At 46.9% G+C, this 13323-nt stretch overlaps 1 protein-coding gene across 1 annotated transcript; it reads left to right on the top strand.

Moving 5' to 3' along the window:
- The first annotated feature begins 465 nt into the window (after positions 1-465).
- On the top strand, positions 466-12050 carry sall1a (spalt-like transcription factor 1a). The gene is made up of 3 exons (XM_070835066.1): positions 466-566; positions 5861-9273; positions 10380-12050. The coding sequence occupies exons 1-3, from the start codon at positions 494-496 to the stop codon at positions 10818-10820; spliced, it is 3927 nt and encodes a 1308-aa protein (XP_070691167.1). The 5' UTR covers positions 466-493; the 3' UTR covers positions 10821-12050.
- The last annotated feature ends 1273 nt before the right edge of the window (positions 12051-13323 follow it).

Genomic DNA, 13323 nt, shown 5'->3' with positions numbered 1-13323 from the left:
GTCTGAGAGCGCGGAGCGTCCAGCCGGCCAGCCCGCACCTACAGGGGAGGAGAACCGAGCTCGCTGCCTCATCCATGTGGAAGATTGAAAGATACTGTGGCAGGCACTGACTCGAGACGCTGACATTCCCCTGTAGTAGTCGAGAGATAAGCTCTGACTTGGCTAACAGAAGGGGTTAAACCGTATCTAAAGGGAGTTTGGAAAAGCCAGCCTTTCTTCCCCGTACGGATCAACTCATTGGGTGGGAGCTGAGAGAGAGACAAGAGTCCCCAGCAAATCAGGAGCTAATTGATTAAAGAGACTTCATTTGAATAGGAGGGGGGCTGGCGAGGTGCCAATCGCCTTTCAAAGAAGCCCCCCGTATGATTAATCGCAGAGCATTATTGATAATCATAACGGGGCACATGCGCGGTGGATGGGCTCGATTTACGTAATTTTTGAGAAGGTTTTGTAGTCATTTTTTTATTCTTTGCCTGCTGATGTGCCAGCCAGCATGTCGCGGAGGAAACAAGCGAAGCCGCAACACTTCCAATCCGACCCTCTGCTGCCCTTATCGGAGCACAATGGTGAGTCCGAGCCTCTCTCCTCTGTCCCGCACCGTGGAGCTCCCTCCATCTCACGGTCACAGCGCACACACAGACTCGGGACTTTTCACGAGTGGCTTTTGTTTGTGTCTTTGCAAATTCCAGCGTTTGGTGATTAAAGTGCTGCAGCACTTTTCAGAAAACTCTCTGCTGGGGATTTCCTTAAAATTCACTCTGGTCAACTTCAAATAGGGATTTAGAGCCACTTTGGTGTGTTGTCCTCGGAAAAGGCTCCGTTATCGGAGTTCTGCAAACTTAGGCGGAAAAGATAAATTAGAGAAGAGAAGTGGGAACATTTCTCTTCAGCTTTTCGCTGCGTGCGTCTCTTACAAGTTTCTAAACTTCCCAGTGTTTTGAAGCCGTAGTCTGAAGCCTCCTGCGGGGAGCAGCCGGCTCACTTTTCGCTCTCGGTGTCGGTGCGTCGGGATGGACCAGCGCGTCGCTGCTGCTGCCGGGACTCAAACTTTTCCTCCGTCCCGGACACAGAAATCCCCCCCCCCCTCCTCTCCTCTCCTATCCGCGTGTTTCTGTCCCACGCCGTAAAACTGCTCCAATGTTTCCTGAAAATCAGTCCGAGTTTAGGCCACGAGCAGCGCGCCTCAGAGCTGGAAGTCTGATGAACACACATCCTGAAAATCTGCCTTCGCTTTACACTTTTAGTTCAAACAGCAGCTCAGAGGAGTTAGCCTCTCTGACACACACACACACACACACACACACACACTCGATTTCTTGTTTTATTACAAAATAATTCATAATCTCCTCCATCCAAACCGACACGGATAAAAAGCCTCTTCAGGTTTTGCTGTAACTCCTGTAGCGGAGCTCTGGACGTGATCTTTGGCCTGCAGAGAGAAAAAAAAAAAGCAGAACGATGAGAAATCTTTATTGGCAAAGTGAAATACAGTTTTATCGTTTCTACAAATCCAGAAATCAGTCGGAGCCCAGAGCCTCGGAGGAGGCTTCAAATCAACTGAAATTAACTTTGAAATTGTTGAAAATAAAATAAAGGTAAAAAAACAATCAAGCTGCGGCCTGATGAGTTTGGAGATAAAGTCAGAAACGGTTGGGTTTCGTAACAGGACGTTGCGTTGTGTTTGTGCTCTGTTTGTTGACCGACTTTTCTTATTACCAAGAATTATTTATTTTTCTGCAATTTAAAGAAATGATTTAAATTTAAACGGAGCCCATCTTCGGTCTGTGCTGCAGAGGGATCGAATTCTGCTGCGTGGCGTTAATATTTTTCATTATTTTAAATAGTCCAACAACAAAAAAAAAAAAAAAAAGAAGACATGTCGTCAATAAAACACATAAAATGAGGGCAGATTTGTGAGGTGGGCCGCAGCGGTGGGAAGAGGCCTCTACTGAGAATATATGGAAGTGAAATACTCTCAAAGCCACATTGTGTTTAGTGGTGCCTGAAAAGCATGTGCAGGTAATTTGAAAGAAACACTTGCTTCTTTCAGGAGGAAACGGTGTGTAGAAACGGTGTCTGCAGCCGGTTTCACGTGATTATTTTAGGAACTTGATGATTAATGTAAAACCCAGTTCATTCCCAGTTCACTGCTGGTTTTTTTCTGCATTTTCCCTCAAATCTAATAAACTTAAAGAAGAGTTACTTTTGTCTCCAAACCCTGGCATGGACACAAAAAATCCCCAACTGTGTCCAGTACTCTGCTGCATGTGTCCTGTGTGTGTGTGAGTGTGTGTGTGTGATTCTCAGGGTCTGGACATGTTGTCTTTAGGTTTGGGGGGCCACGGTGCTCGTAGCCACTGTGCTGGGAGTGTAGTTGGAGGGCTGTGGAGCCGGAAGTGAAAACAGAAAGTCATTGTGTTTGGAGCAGAGTATCAGTGATGCTGAGGGCTGTAGTTCCTGGGAGGTCGGAGCGAGAGCCGCAGAGGGTGGGACGCTGAGCTGTTTTAACCTTTGCCAGCGTCCCTCTGTGTGGAGGTGATGAGAGTTCAGGGCCCAGTGTGTTCCTCTCTACCTCACCATTGACCCCGCTGGTCGGAGCCGCAGGCGGCCCAGCAAGACCTCGGCTTCTTATTTAAGAGTGTGTGTGTGTGTGTGTGTGTGTGAGAGAGGCCTTATCAGTGTTGTGGCCATCCCCCTTTGCCCTATCACAGTGGCCCCCCTAGAGGGGAGCCTGGCAGGGCAGCCCCCCTTTGCACTGTTGTTCCCTGCACACACAGAGAGTGCAGTCGCCTGTCGTCCTGCCAGTGTTTATGTGGTGTGAGTCTAGGTGTAGCCTTCCTCCCTCCCCTCCGGCTTTAAGCATGTCACCGGGGCAGAGCTTCTTAGATCGGAGTCTTGTCCTGGACCACGGCAGCTTTGGTGGAACCCCATCTAGTGTTCAGTGGGATGAGTCCTGAGGGCTGGAGACGAGCAGAGCAGAAACCCTCCTGAAGTTACAAGTGTCAAGAGGCTCACAGAGAGGCCCCCTGCGAAAAAATAATGTAGGATCTCTCAAAGCTCTCCGTCGACTTTTTCGACTAATCCTCGCTTTCTTGTCTCTCATATTCAGACTCTGGTCACTCTGTCTGAGACTCTCCTCTGCTCTTTGTCTCTCCTGACGCCCTTTAGCCCTGCGCACTGCTTACATTGTGCTTTTGATGGAGATTCTATGGAAGTTTTACAGACTCCATCTTTCTACCAGCTTGACTTTATCTTAATTTTAATTCGAAGTTAATCCTTGCTATTTTGGGAATTAAGCCTAATGCTAGCATCTGCGCTGTTTGCTACACTGGCCTTATGTGGACAGTGGATTTGTAGTCGTGCATTGGTTTAGTTTGAACTTAGGTTTTTCTTTTCGTGTAAAGTGAAACACAGATTCACTCGGTCCAAAGGGCAAATCTGTAGCCGTGGAAGCTCTGAAGTAGACGCTCGTGTGTTTTGCACCTCTAAAGGCATTATTCTTATTTTCCTCTCTCACACTGCAAGCTTCAGACAGAGCTGGTGGAGAGGAGACCATCCACAGCTGCACTGCACTGCTTCCATGAAAATGTTTTTCCCCAGATGCTTGATGCGCAAATTAGAAATGCAAAAATAATTTTTAGATCACATTTAATCTGTTGTTCTTTTTCTCTTACAATTACACATCCCACTGATAGTTTCATTATTGGAACATTTTTGCATTTGTACGTTAAAAATAGTGTTGAGAATATTTTGATAATATTTTTGAAAATGCGCACAAAATAAAATTTTCTCATTTTTAGAAATTATTTAAATTAATTCAACACACTTTGGCCTTTTCTAAAGTGCGTGTGTGTGTGTGAGTGAGTGCAATAGTTAATGTAATTTCATTGTTTCTCAAATAGTGTATGCGTTGTTTAGTGTTGTTTTTTTGTAGACTGGAGCACACACACACACACACACACACACACTCTCATTTTATTATTTAACTTATTAATTTTGCATCTTCCAGAAGTTTGTTTAAAAACTCCTGTTTCTTTTTCTGTTCTGTATTTTCATACCACTCTGTGTCGTATGATGGGATTTTCTTCACACTCGTCTGTGTACAGTCAGCCTTGAGGAAAGAGAAAAGGTGTTTATTTAATCCTCACATTTCTCACACTATGAATCAAACACTTTTTTTTTTTTTCCTCTTTTTTTTTTTTTTCAAAATTAGCGCTCGGGGTGTAGGTAGACGGGTGGGTGGAAGGGGGGATTTAACATGAAAAGTTATCATTAAAGTTGAGTCTTCCCTGTTTGCATGGTTTGGTGGTGTGAGGGCCAGGGTTTACTGTCATGGCAACTTTGCGTTATCTGATGTCTCTGAGCAGAGAAACATTGAGGGAGATAATCCCTGAATTAAACAGGATCTGCTTTGAGTCGACTGAGATGAGCAGGGCCAGGCTGTGCCGACGATCCCCGTCGCTCCCATGCTGCGCGAACAATGGGAAGGCATCCTGTCTCTCTGTGGGGCAGGGCTGCACTTCTCTGGGTTTCATTTGCAAATGAATTCTTGGCCCTGATGAAAGTGTTGAGGGGGCCAGAGCCACAATGAAAGGGATTCATAGAGAAATGCAATTTGTAAATCAACTTGTATGTTAAACAGCAGATTTTAGTGTGACAAAGAGGGAAAAGAATAAGGAAAGTCTGGAGCACAGCAGTGGCTCTGGGGGCAGGGTGTCGTCCTGCCTTTTCACTCCCTGACTCGTCGTGTTTATCAAAATGGAAAATTAAAAAACCTGTTTCTGTGCGCATTTGAAAGGCGGTTGTTCATTTTGAGTATTCGTCTCTGTGACAACAGCAGTCGCTGCGTCTGTGCTGGTAACGATCTGTGAGCTGGTGCGTCCAGTTTCTCAGTTTTGGCAAGTTTGTGGTGCATTCTTATACGAACCGCCCCACTCTCAAGTTTTCAAGTCAAGTCATTTATTTAAACAAATAGTTTTTTCCACTGCCCCCCACCCCCACCCACAGAAGAGTTTACTGATGGGAGACTTTCTATTGTTGCAAATGTTTCTGGGCCAAAGTTTATTCACAAATTCTGGAAAAAAAGTCTGGTGACTTTTAAAAATTCAGCACACATTTTATTTTTCTTTAGCAAATATTTCACATCATATACACGTGTATGAAATTAGCCACCGTTTACTTTTCTGAATATTCATCTAAATCGTCAATCGTTGGTTTTTCCGTCTGCTTTTCTTGTTGCTGTGTGCACACGACAGCCTGGATGCCAAAGGCTCTGCTGTGTGACTGCAGCCTGAGTGGATACAAATTAGTTTAGTGACATAGATAACCTGTCCAAGATGCCCATAGTTGGCTGAAAATGAGCAAAGTTGACAGCAAATTGAAAGTCTAATAAGTCCTTCAAATGCATGATTTGCGCCGAGTGGACAAGCAGACTTTGAAGGGCATGGAATATAGGAAATCAATGGCTTTCTATGAAATTTCATTAAGGCTCAACGTCCTCACCTCACTCTATTCTATATTTTGATGGATTATCTGGAGAAAATGATTACCTGTGGTCGGGCTGATGAAACCCAGATGTACATCTTCAAAGATCACTTTTAAACAATATTTGAGTAGTTCCCATTGATTTTGTATCCCCTCTTATCATGTTTCTGAGGCCACCACTGCATTGAATCGGGCCTTTTTCTCATTTCTGTTGGCTTATTGTTGCCTTTCGATCGTTGTTTTTGTGAACACATCAAGGGGATAAGTGTAAAACTGATTAACTTAAGATTAACAACAATGGAATTTGAGGAGATAAAGCTGCTTCTTCAGCTGCAAAACATTTCTAATCACTAATCCTCTGTTTCCTCTCTTTCAGGGGACACAGAACTTTGCTCAGAGGACCCCCCCTGCAAGGAGTCAGACGCCCACGTCTGTAGCAGATGTTGCGCTGAGTTCTTTGAACTATCAGATCTTGAGGAACACCAGAAGAATTGCACTAAGAATCAGTTAGTTCTGATAGTGAATGAAAATCCTGCCTCCCCCACCGGAACTTTCTCGCCTGGGTCTCCTCCCCATAATCCCGATGACCAGATGAATGACACAGCTAATAACACTGATCAAACGGAGTGCAGCGACCTTTTGGAGCCTAATACTCTGGAAAAAGACGAATCCATGGACGTGGACGTGTCGGGGATGAGCAGTGGTCACGAGGAGGAAGGCAGTCATACGGAGAGTGGGAGCCCCATCAGCAACACGGTCAGCAGCCACGGTGGCAGGGGCAGCTCTGGCCCCGCGGTAGGTACTTCAGCTATCTCTGCCCCCCTACCTCAGCTCAGTAACCTGACTGAACTGGGGAACTTCTCCATGATCAACAGCAATGTCATAATCGAAAACCTGCAGAGCACCAAAGTGGCGGTGGCCCAATTCTCCCAAGAGGCCCGCTCCACTGGGGGTCCCCGGGTGGCGGTGCCGGCCCTCATGGAGCAGCTCCTGGCCCTGCAGCAGCAACAGATCCACCAGTTGCAGCTCATCGAGCAGATTCGCCATCAGATTCTGCTGCTGGCCTCCCAGTCCCCGGAAATGCAGGTGCCCCCGGCGTCTGCTCCAGGCACAATGGGGCCTGCTGCCAGCCCACTGGCCACACTCAGCTCACATCTCTCCCAACAGCTGGCTGCAGCCGCAGGCCTAGCGCAGAACCTGGCTAGTCAGTCAGCCAGTATTAGCAGCCTAAAGCAGCTGGCTGCAGCGGCACAGCTACCTCAGTCCAACCCAAGCAGCAGTGAGACATCTCAGAGCATTAGCACACTGGGGCCGTCAACAGTCAATGCCCAGTCCTCTGACAAGAGGCCGAGTCATATAAGTAGCCTCCACTCTCAGCTCAGCAACTCCTCACTAGCTAAGTCATCCACGCCAGCGTTTGGAATGCGGAGCTTGTTGAGCTCAGCAGTGAATCCCCTTCTACCTCAGCCCCAACCTGGAAACCCCATGTTCTCCACCTCTCTGCCCAGTGTTGGCACCACCGTAGAGGACCTCAACTCTTTAGCAGCTTTGGCCCAGCGGACGAAAGGCAAGCCGCCAAACGTCACTTCATTTGAACACAAGAGCAGCTCCGACGATGCTTTCTTCAAGCATAAGTGCAGGTTTTGTGGCAAGGTGTTTGGGAGTGACAGTGCCTTGCAAATCCACCTGCGTTCTCACACTGGCGAGAGGCCGTACAAGTGCAACATCTGCGGCAACCGCTTCTCCACCCGCGGTAACCTGAAGGTGCATTTCCAGCGTCATAAAGAAAAGTACCCACACATCCACATGAACCCCTACCCTGTTCCCGAGCATTTAGACAACATACCAACGAGCACCGGCATTCCATACGGCATGTCCATGCCCCCCGAGAAACCTGTCACCAGCTGGCTGGACAGCAAACCAGTTCTGCCCACTCTGACTTCCTCGGTCGGCATGCTGCTGCCGCCGACCATGCCGAGCCTGCCGCATTTCATCAAAAAGGAAGACCATTCGGTAGCCATAACTAGCCCTTCTGTTACTGCAAAGAGTGACTCAGGTGCCGCTGAGCCTTCGGCCAAAAGCAACGGTGGAGTGTCTGAAGAGGGCGAAGGTGCAACTCTGCCTACCTCAAATGGGAAAACTGAAGAAGGCAGCCACTCATCGGGCTTTTTGACAAATGTGAGCTCTGCCTCAGAGAGCACTGCCGACTACACAACGTCCAACAGCCCGCCAATGATGACTAACCCACTCATGCCTCTCATGTCTGATCAGTTCAAGGCTAAGTTCCCCTTCGGAAGCATCCTGGACCCCCTCCACGGGTCAGAGACCTCCAAGCTGCAACAGCTCGTGGAGAACATTGATAGGAAGGTGACAGACCCAAACGAATGTGTCATCTGCCACCGGGTGCTGAGCTGCCAAAGTGCCCTGAAAATGCACTATCGCACTCACACTGGGGAGAGGCCGTTTAAGTGTAAAGTCTGTGGCAGGGCGTTTACCACCAAGGGAAATCTAAAGACCCACTACAGCGTCCACAGGGCCATGCCTCCCCTTAGAGTCCAACACTCCTGCCCTATCTGTCAGAAGAAGTTCACAAACGCTGTGGTTCTGCAGCAACACATCCGCATGCACATGGGCGGGCAGATCCCCAACACCCCTCTGCCGGAGAGTTACCCAGAGTCTATGGCCTCTGACACTGGCTCATTTGAGGAGAGAAACTTTGATGATCTGGAAAACTTCTCCGACGATTACGTTGAAGGAATGGAGGAGGGCCCAGACAGCAGTGTGCCAGACACACCCAGGTCGGCCGACGCCTCCCACGACAGTCTGTGTAACTCCCCGGCTCCCCCCGACGTGGCTTTCCAGGAGGGGCAGGAGAGAGACGGCCAAAACAATGCCCACGGCATTGAAGCGGAGGAGCAACAAGTCATCCAAATGAAGGCTATGGCAAATGGCTTGGCTGAGGCGGACTGCCTCACCAATGACTCCTCGTCTCTGGGAGGGGATGTTGAGAGCCAAAGCGCCGGGAGTCCAGCTGTGTCAGAATCTACCTCCTCCATGCAGGCGCCATCCCCAACTAACATGCAGCCACATGCACGCAAATCCCCCAGCCTGGAAGAAAGGCAACAGAGGGCCTCGTCCTTTGAGCAGACCAGTGCGAGCCTCTTGCACGCTCACCCCACTAACATCGGAGCGCTGGACCTGACATCTGTCAATCCCTCAAAAGACCCCCTGGGCATGATATTCGCCTTCCGTGAGCGCAGCACCATGAAGAACACGTCGTGTGACATCTGTGGGAAGACCTTCGCTTGTCAGAGTGCCTTGGACATTCACTATCGAAGCCATACCAAAGAACGACCATTTATTTGCACGGCCTGTAACAGGGGTTTCTCCACCAAGGGCAACCTCAAGCAGCACATGCTAACCCATCAAATGAGAGACCTGCCCTCACAGCTCTTTGAGCCCTCAAACACCAGCCTGTCGTCAAGCCCAACCCCTTCCCTCCTCTCCGTAGGCTCTCTAAACAAACCAGAGGTCAACGGCTTCCTCCACGGCCTCCACCAAGAGAACAAGGACATGCCCCCTGGCTTGGTCACATCATCTGCCTCCACGTCCCCAGTGCTCTCCGCTGCTCCGCCACGCAGGACGCCCAAGCAACACTTCTGCAACGCCTGCGGGAAGTGTTTCTCCTCCTCCAGCGCTCTGCAGATCCACGAGAGAACCCACACAGGAGAGAAACCCTTCGCGTGCAGCATCTGTGGCAGAGCTTTCACCACCAAAGGAAACCTCAAGGTAAATGTTGAAACGTCCAGAAGACTGTCGGCCTTCTGCAAGTTTGTGCGTGAGAACGTTTGTGAAAAATGAGTCTCAGAGCTGCTATTTAGTTTTATACGGCTTGTCGGTGCACTAGGCATCAAGAGGTGGTAATGTTGTATAATTAATTAAAGGAAAGGCTCTCTGAGAAAAAAAATTACCTTAGTGGAAAGGCTGAATCACACAAGTAATATGATTATTGGGTAGAAATTCCGGAACGTAATCAGCTGAGAATGATTCAGTGCACAGAATTAATTATCAGAGGCAATCACTGTGTGCCAGGTCAGTCTGTAGTTTTCCATAACGGACTTTGTGAAAACTCTGCAGGCCTCAGTCATTAAGAAAATGATCCTGCTCAACAATATGTGAACTTAAAAAAATCACATCAAGTATTTTTGAGTGTGTAAATCCTTGATCCTACAGAGGGGAATTTGATTTTTAACGTTTTTCAACGTCGTAGTAAATCAAGCTCTGGCTTTTGTTTAAACTGGTCATCACAGAAGTATCTGCATTTTTAGTTTAAACGCTGCTGTAATGAAGTGAACACAGAAAAGCCTCAGAACTTTGTTGCAGTGAGTCACACATAAAATACCGTGAAACATAATTATTTGAATGTGTCTTTTGAGGATTATATAGCAGCAAAATAAGTTGTCTTTGTCATGGAAAGTGTGTCGGCAGAGGTGAAATGTCACATGCAATAGTGGCCAAAGCAATGAAATTGGACAGTGCAATTTTCCCCCCGAGCCCAGCGGTGCCCTTGTGAGATGAGCAAATTAAGGTTTAGATTAAGCGGCATGTATCAGTCTTGCCAAAATCCGATGTTTACACCATGTTGGTACCTCTCACAGCGAAGGCAACCAGTGTGTCTGCTGCACCCAGGGTGTGAAGCTATTTTAATGTGGAGTCGAGCATTATTATTATTTTTTCCATTGCATCATCTCATGTGCAGCTCTTGTGGCCAACTTTGTAAACATCACTAATTTTCATCCCTCTCGTTGCTCTGTCTCTCTACTCCCTCCCTTTCATTCCCGTTCTCTCTCCCTCCCTCCCTCCCTCCCTCTCTCTCTCTCTCTCTCTCTCTGTAGGTTCACATGGGCACACACATGTGGAACAGCGCTCCCGCCAGACGTGGCCGCAGGCTCTCCGTGGACGGGCCAATGGCCTTCCTGGGTACCAACCCAGTCAAGTTTCCTGAGATCTTCCAGAAGGACATGGCATCACGGGCAAGCAACGGGGACCCGGCCAGTTTCTGGAACCAGTACGCTGCAGCCTTCTCCAACGGCCTGGCGATGAAGACAAACGAAATCTCCGTCATCCAGAATGGAGGCATCCCACCCATGTCAGGTGGCGTGGGAAATGGGGGCAGCTCTCCCATCGGCGGCCTGACCGGCAGCCTGGACAAGCTACACAGCATGGAGCCCAACGCTGCCCTCGCTGGTTTGGAGAAAATGGCCAGCACGGAGAACGGGGCCCACTTCCGGTTCACACGCTTCATGGAGGACAATAAAGAAATCGTCACCAGTTAGAGCGCCTGTCCTCGCAGACACATGAAGACGCCTAAAGGCACATGTACACATATTTAGACACACAGAAGAAGAGAAAGAGAGAAAGACAGAGAACAAGACAGGGACAAAATCAACTGAACTGCTTTGCTCGCCATTGAATCTTTACGAACACGAGTGTGAAGACAAGTTGCTTTTTTTGTACAATGTACATGTTATAGTTTTAAGGAGCTTATTTATTAGTGATTATAACCTTGCTTGAAACCAAGTGGAAGCATTAACAGTTAGGTTTTTGTTTGTTTTAAAGCCAGAATGGGTATGTATGGGTGCTTAAAAATGTGCTTTTGAAACTTAGAGTATCTGGGTAGATAACCTGACCTTGGCATTAAGTTATTTTCTGTCTGTAGTAGCTATAACCGAACTGTCGATGTTCATGTGATGCATTAGCCCTGTAATAAGCAAACAGACTCGCTGTAAATAATGTACACTGATCTTCTGTAGATGGTCTAACATCTGTGTGTTCATGCCCACCCCCCCCCCACCACCACCACCACCCCCATCCACCCTCTTCCCCTCGTCAACACAAAACGACGAAATTCAGGCAAGGGACTAAAAGATGTGGTGGTTCCTTTCTTTCCAACTGCTATTTACCTTTATTTTATTTAAGGAAGACAAAACGCTGAAGTTTGCTTCGTGTCAAGGGGTTTCTTTAGAGTTAACTTGTTTCGTTGTTACCGTCTCTGTGTATTGTACTTTCTACTTTTTGTTTACTTCCATATTTGTCTTTTCCTCAATCTCCTTTTTCGTTGCTCGTGTTTTGGTGTTATTGAAAGCAAGACAGAAGGGAACATTCGGCCTGGCCTATTTCCTGGTTTTTTGGAACTGAGACAGCCAATCAAAAGAGCAGGATTCTCCTTTAGTTTCTCAGCTGGATTTCCACGTTGCTGCTATGTCCCAGCATCCTCACTGACATCAAGTGCAAAGTTGTGTGTTGAAGCTTCTGTAAATACGTTCAGATGTGGAAATACAAACTCCCTCGTATGAAAATGTACATAGAGCTCACACAAGAGAAGTCCATCACGGCCAGGGGACAAAATGATAGTGTTTTTATAAATATAAATATATATTGGGTTTGACAACCTTCGGACTGTTACATGCACTTTCTTGGAAAGTTGGAAGATCTTTATGGGTCCAGTTTCTCTACACTTTAATACCTACTAACAACTAAGATACTGTAATTCTTTACTCTAATAATCAAATACATCAGTTTTCCAAAAGAAACATTGTGTGTTTGTGTGCTTTTATTCCCTCCTTTATTTATCTGCTTTATTCTGACAATTATTCCTCACACCCCGAGCCCTGGCAGTCATGTCAGAGAGGATGAGAAGCGAGGAGAAGGTGACTTTTCCCTTTGAGGAGTGTGTGTTCAGGGCCTCCGTCTGTGCGCACTGACGGCTCCAGTCCCCGACGCCGTGAGCCTCCCTGCTCTTTAATTTCTATCTTGATCGCAGTTTTAACCTCATAATTTCCGTCGCCAATCCTTGAAATCGCCAATGAATCGCTGATCCGCGGAATGAGGCAGGTCCGGGGGTGTTTCCGCGGAGAGCAGAAGCTTCCCTCCCGCCCTGCAGACAGCCTCAGCGGGGAAACGGGCTTTTCCAGCCTGGACACAAAGTGAAGCGGCCACACTTCGGCATCAGCACGGTTCCGCTGCTTGCAGGGTTTTAAGGGAGGTTTCGTTCAGAGAGCGACCATCTAATTATTCTCCACAAAAAGAAGTTGTCAAAACGATCACACGGTCATCCGGATAAAGCCTCTGACGGCTTTGGAGGCTTTTTGCCTTTATCTTTTTTATTCAAACTGAATTTTTCCCCTTTTGTATTTCAACAGCTGCATTTAATTTAACACATCGTTGCACATCCTGCAGCCCAGGATCTGTTCATTTGTGTCCAGCATCCTCGGCGCTCTCCCTCCTCTTCATCGAGCCCAAATCCTCAATATTTACGTTTTATATTTCAGGACGTCGGAGCTAAATGATCCTTGGCCACAGAGCCTGTTTTCTTTTTAACAGTCACATCTGTTCCCCTGAGCTCTGTTTGTGCAGCACTTCGGATCCTGACGGATTCCTTCAGAGGACACAAAGAAAAGTAAAGCTGCTGCTAATTATGACAAATAGTCCGCTCACATTTAACCTTCATTTATTTAGTCCACGAAAAAAATCCGCTGTTTTTCCTGTTCCATTATTATTGTTGTTAATAATAATAATTATTGTTAACAACAATAATAATAATTATTATTGTTGTAGTTGTTAATAATAATAATGATAATAAAAATAACGGCATATTATTATTATTATTATTATTATTATTATTATTAATGTGACTGTTATTATTTTTTTGTTTGTCCTGTTTTATTTAATTCTAAATGTCAATATTTTGAATATGAGAGGAAAATAATTTTTAACTCACTAAATATTACAATAATTGCAGCAGTGTTGCAGGAACAGTTGAAGCCTTTTCTCAGTGAG

The sequence above is a fragment of the Pempheris klunzingeri genome, chromosome 1 (assembly GCF_042242105.1).
Source record: "Pempheris klunzingeri isolate RE-2024b chromosome 1, fPemKlu1.hap1, whole genome shotgun sequence".
NCBI classification, from domain to species: Eukaryota; Metazoa; Chordata; class Actinopteri; order Acropomatiformes; family Pempheridae; genus Pempheris; species Pempheris klunzingeri.
This window is presented reverse-complemented; position numbering and strand designations above follow the sequence as displayed.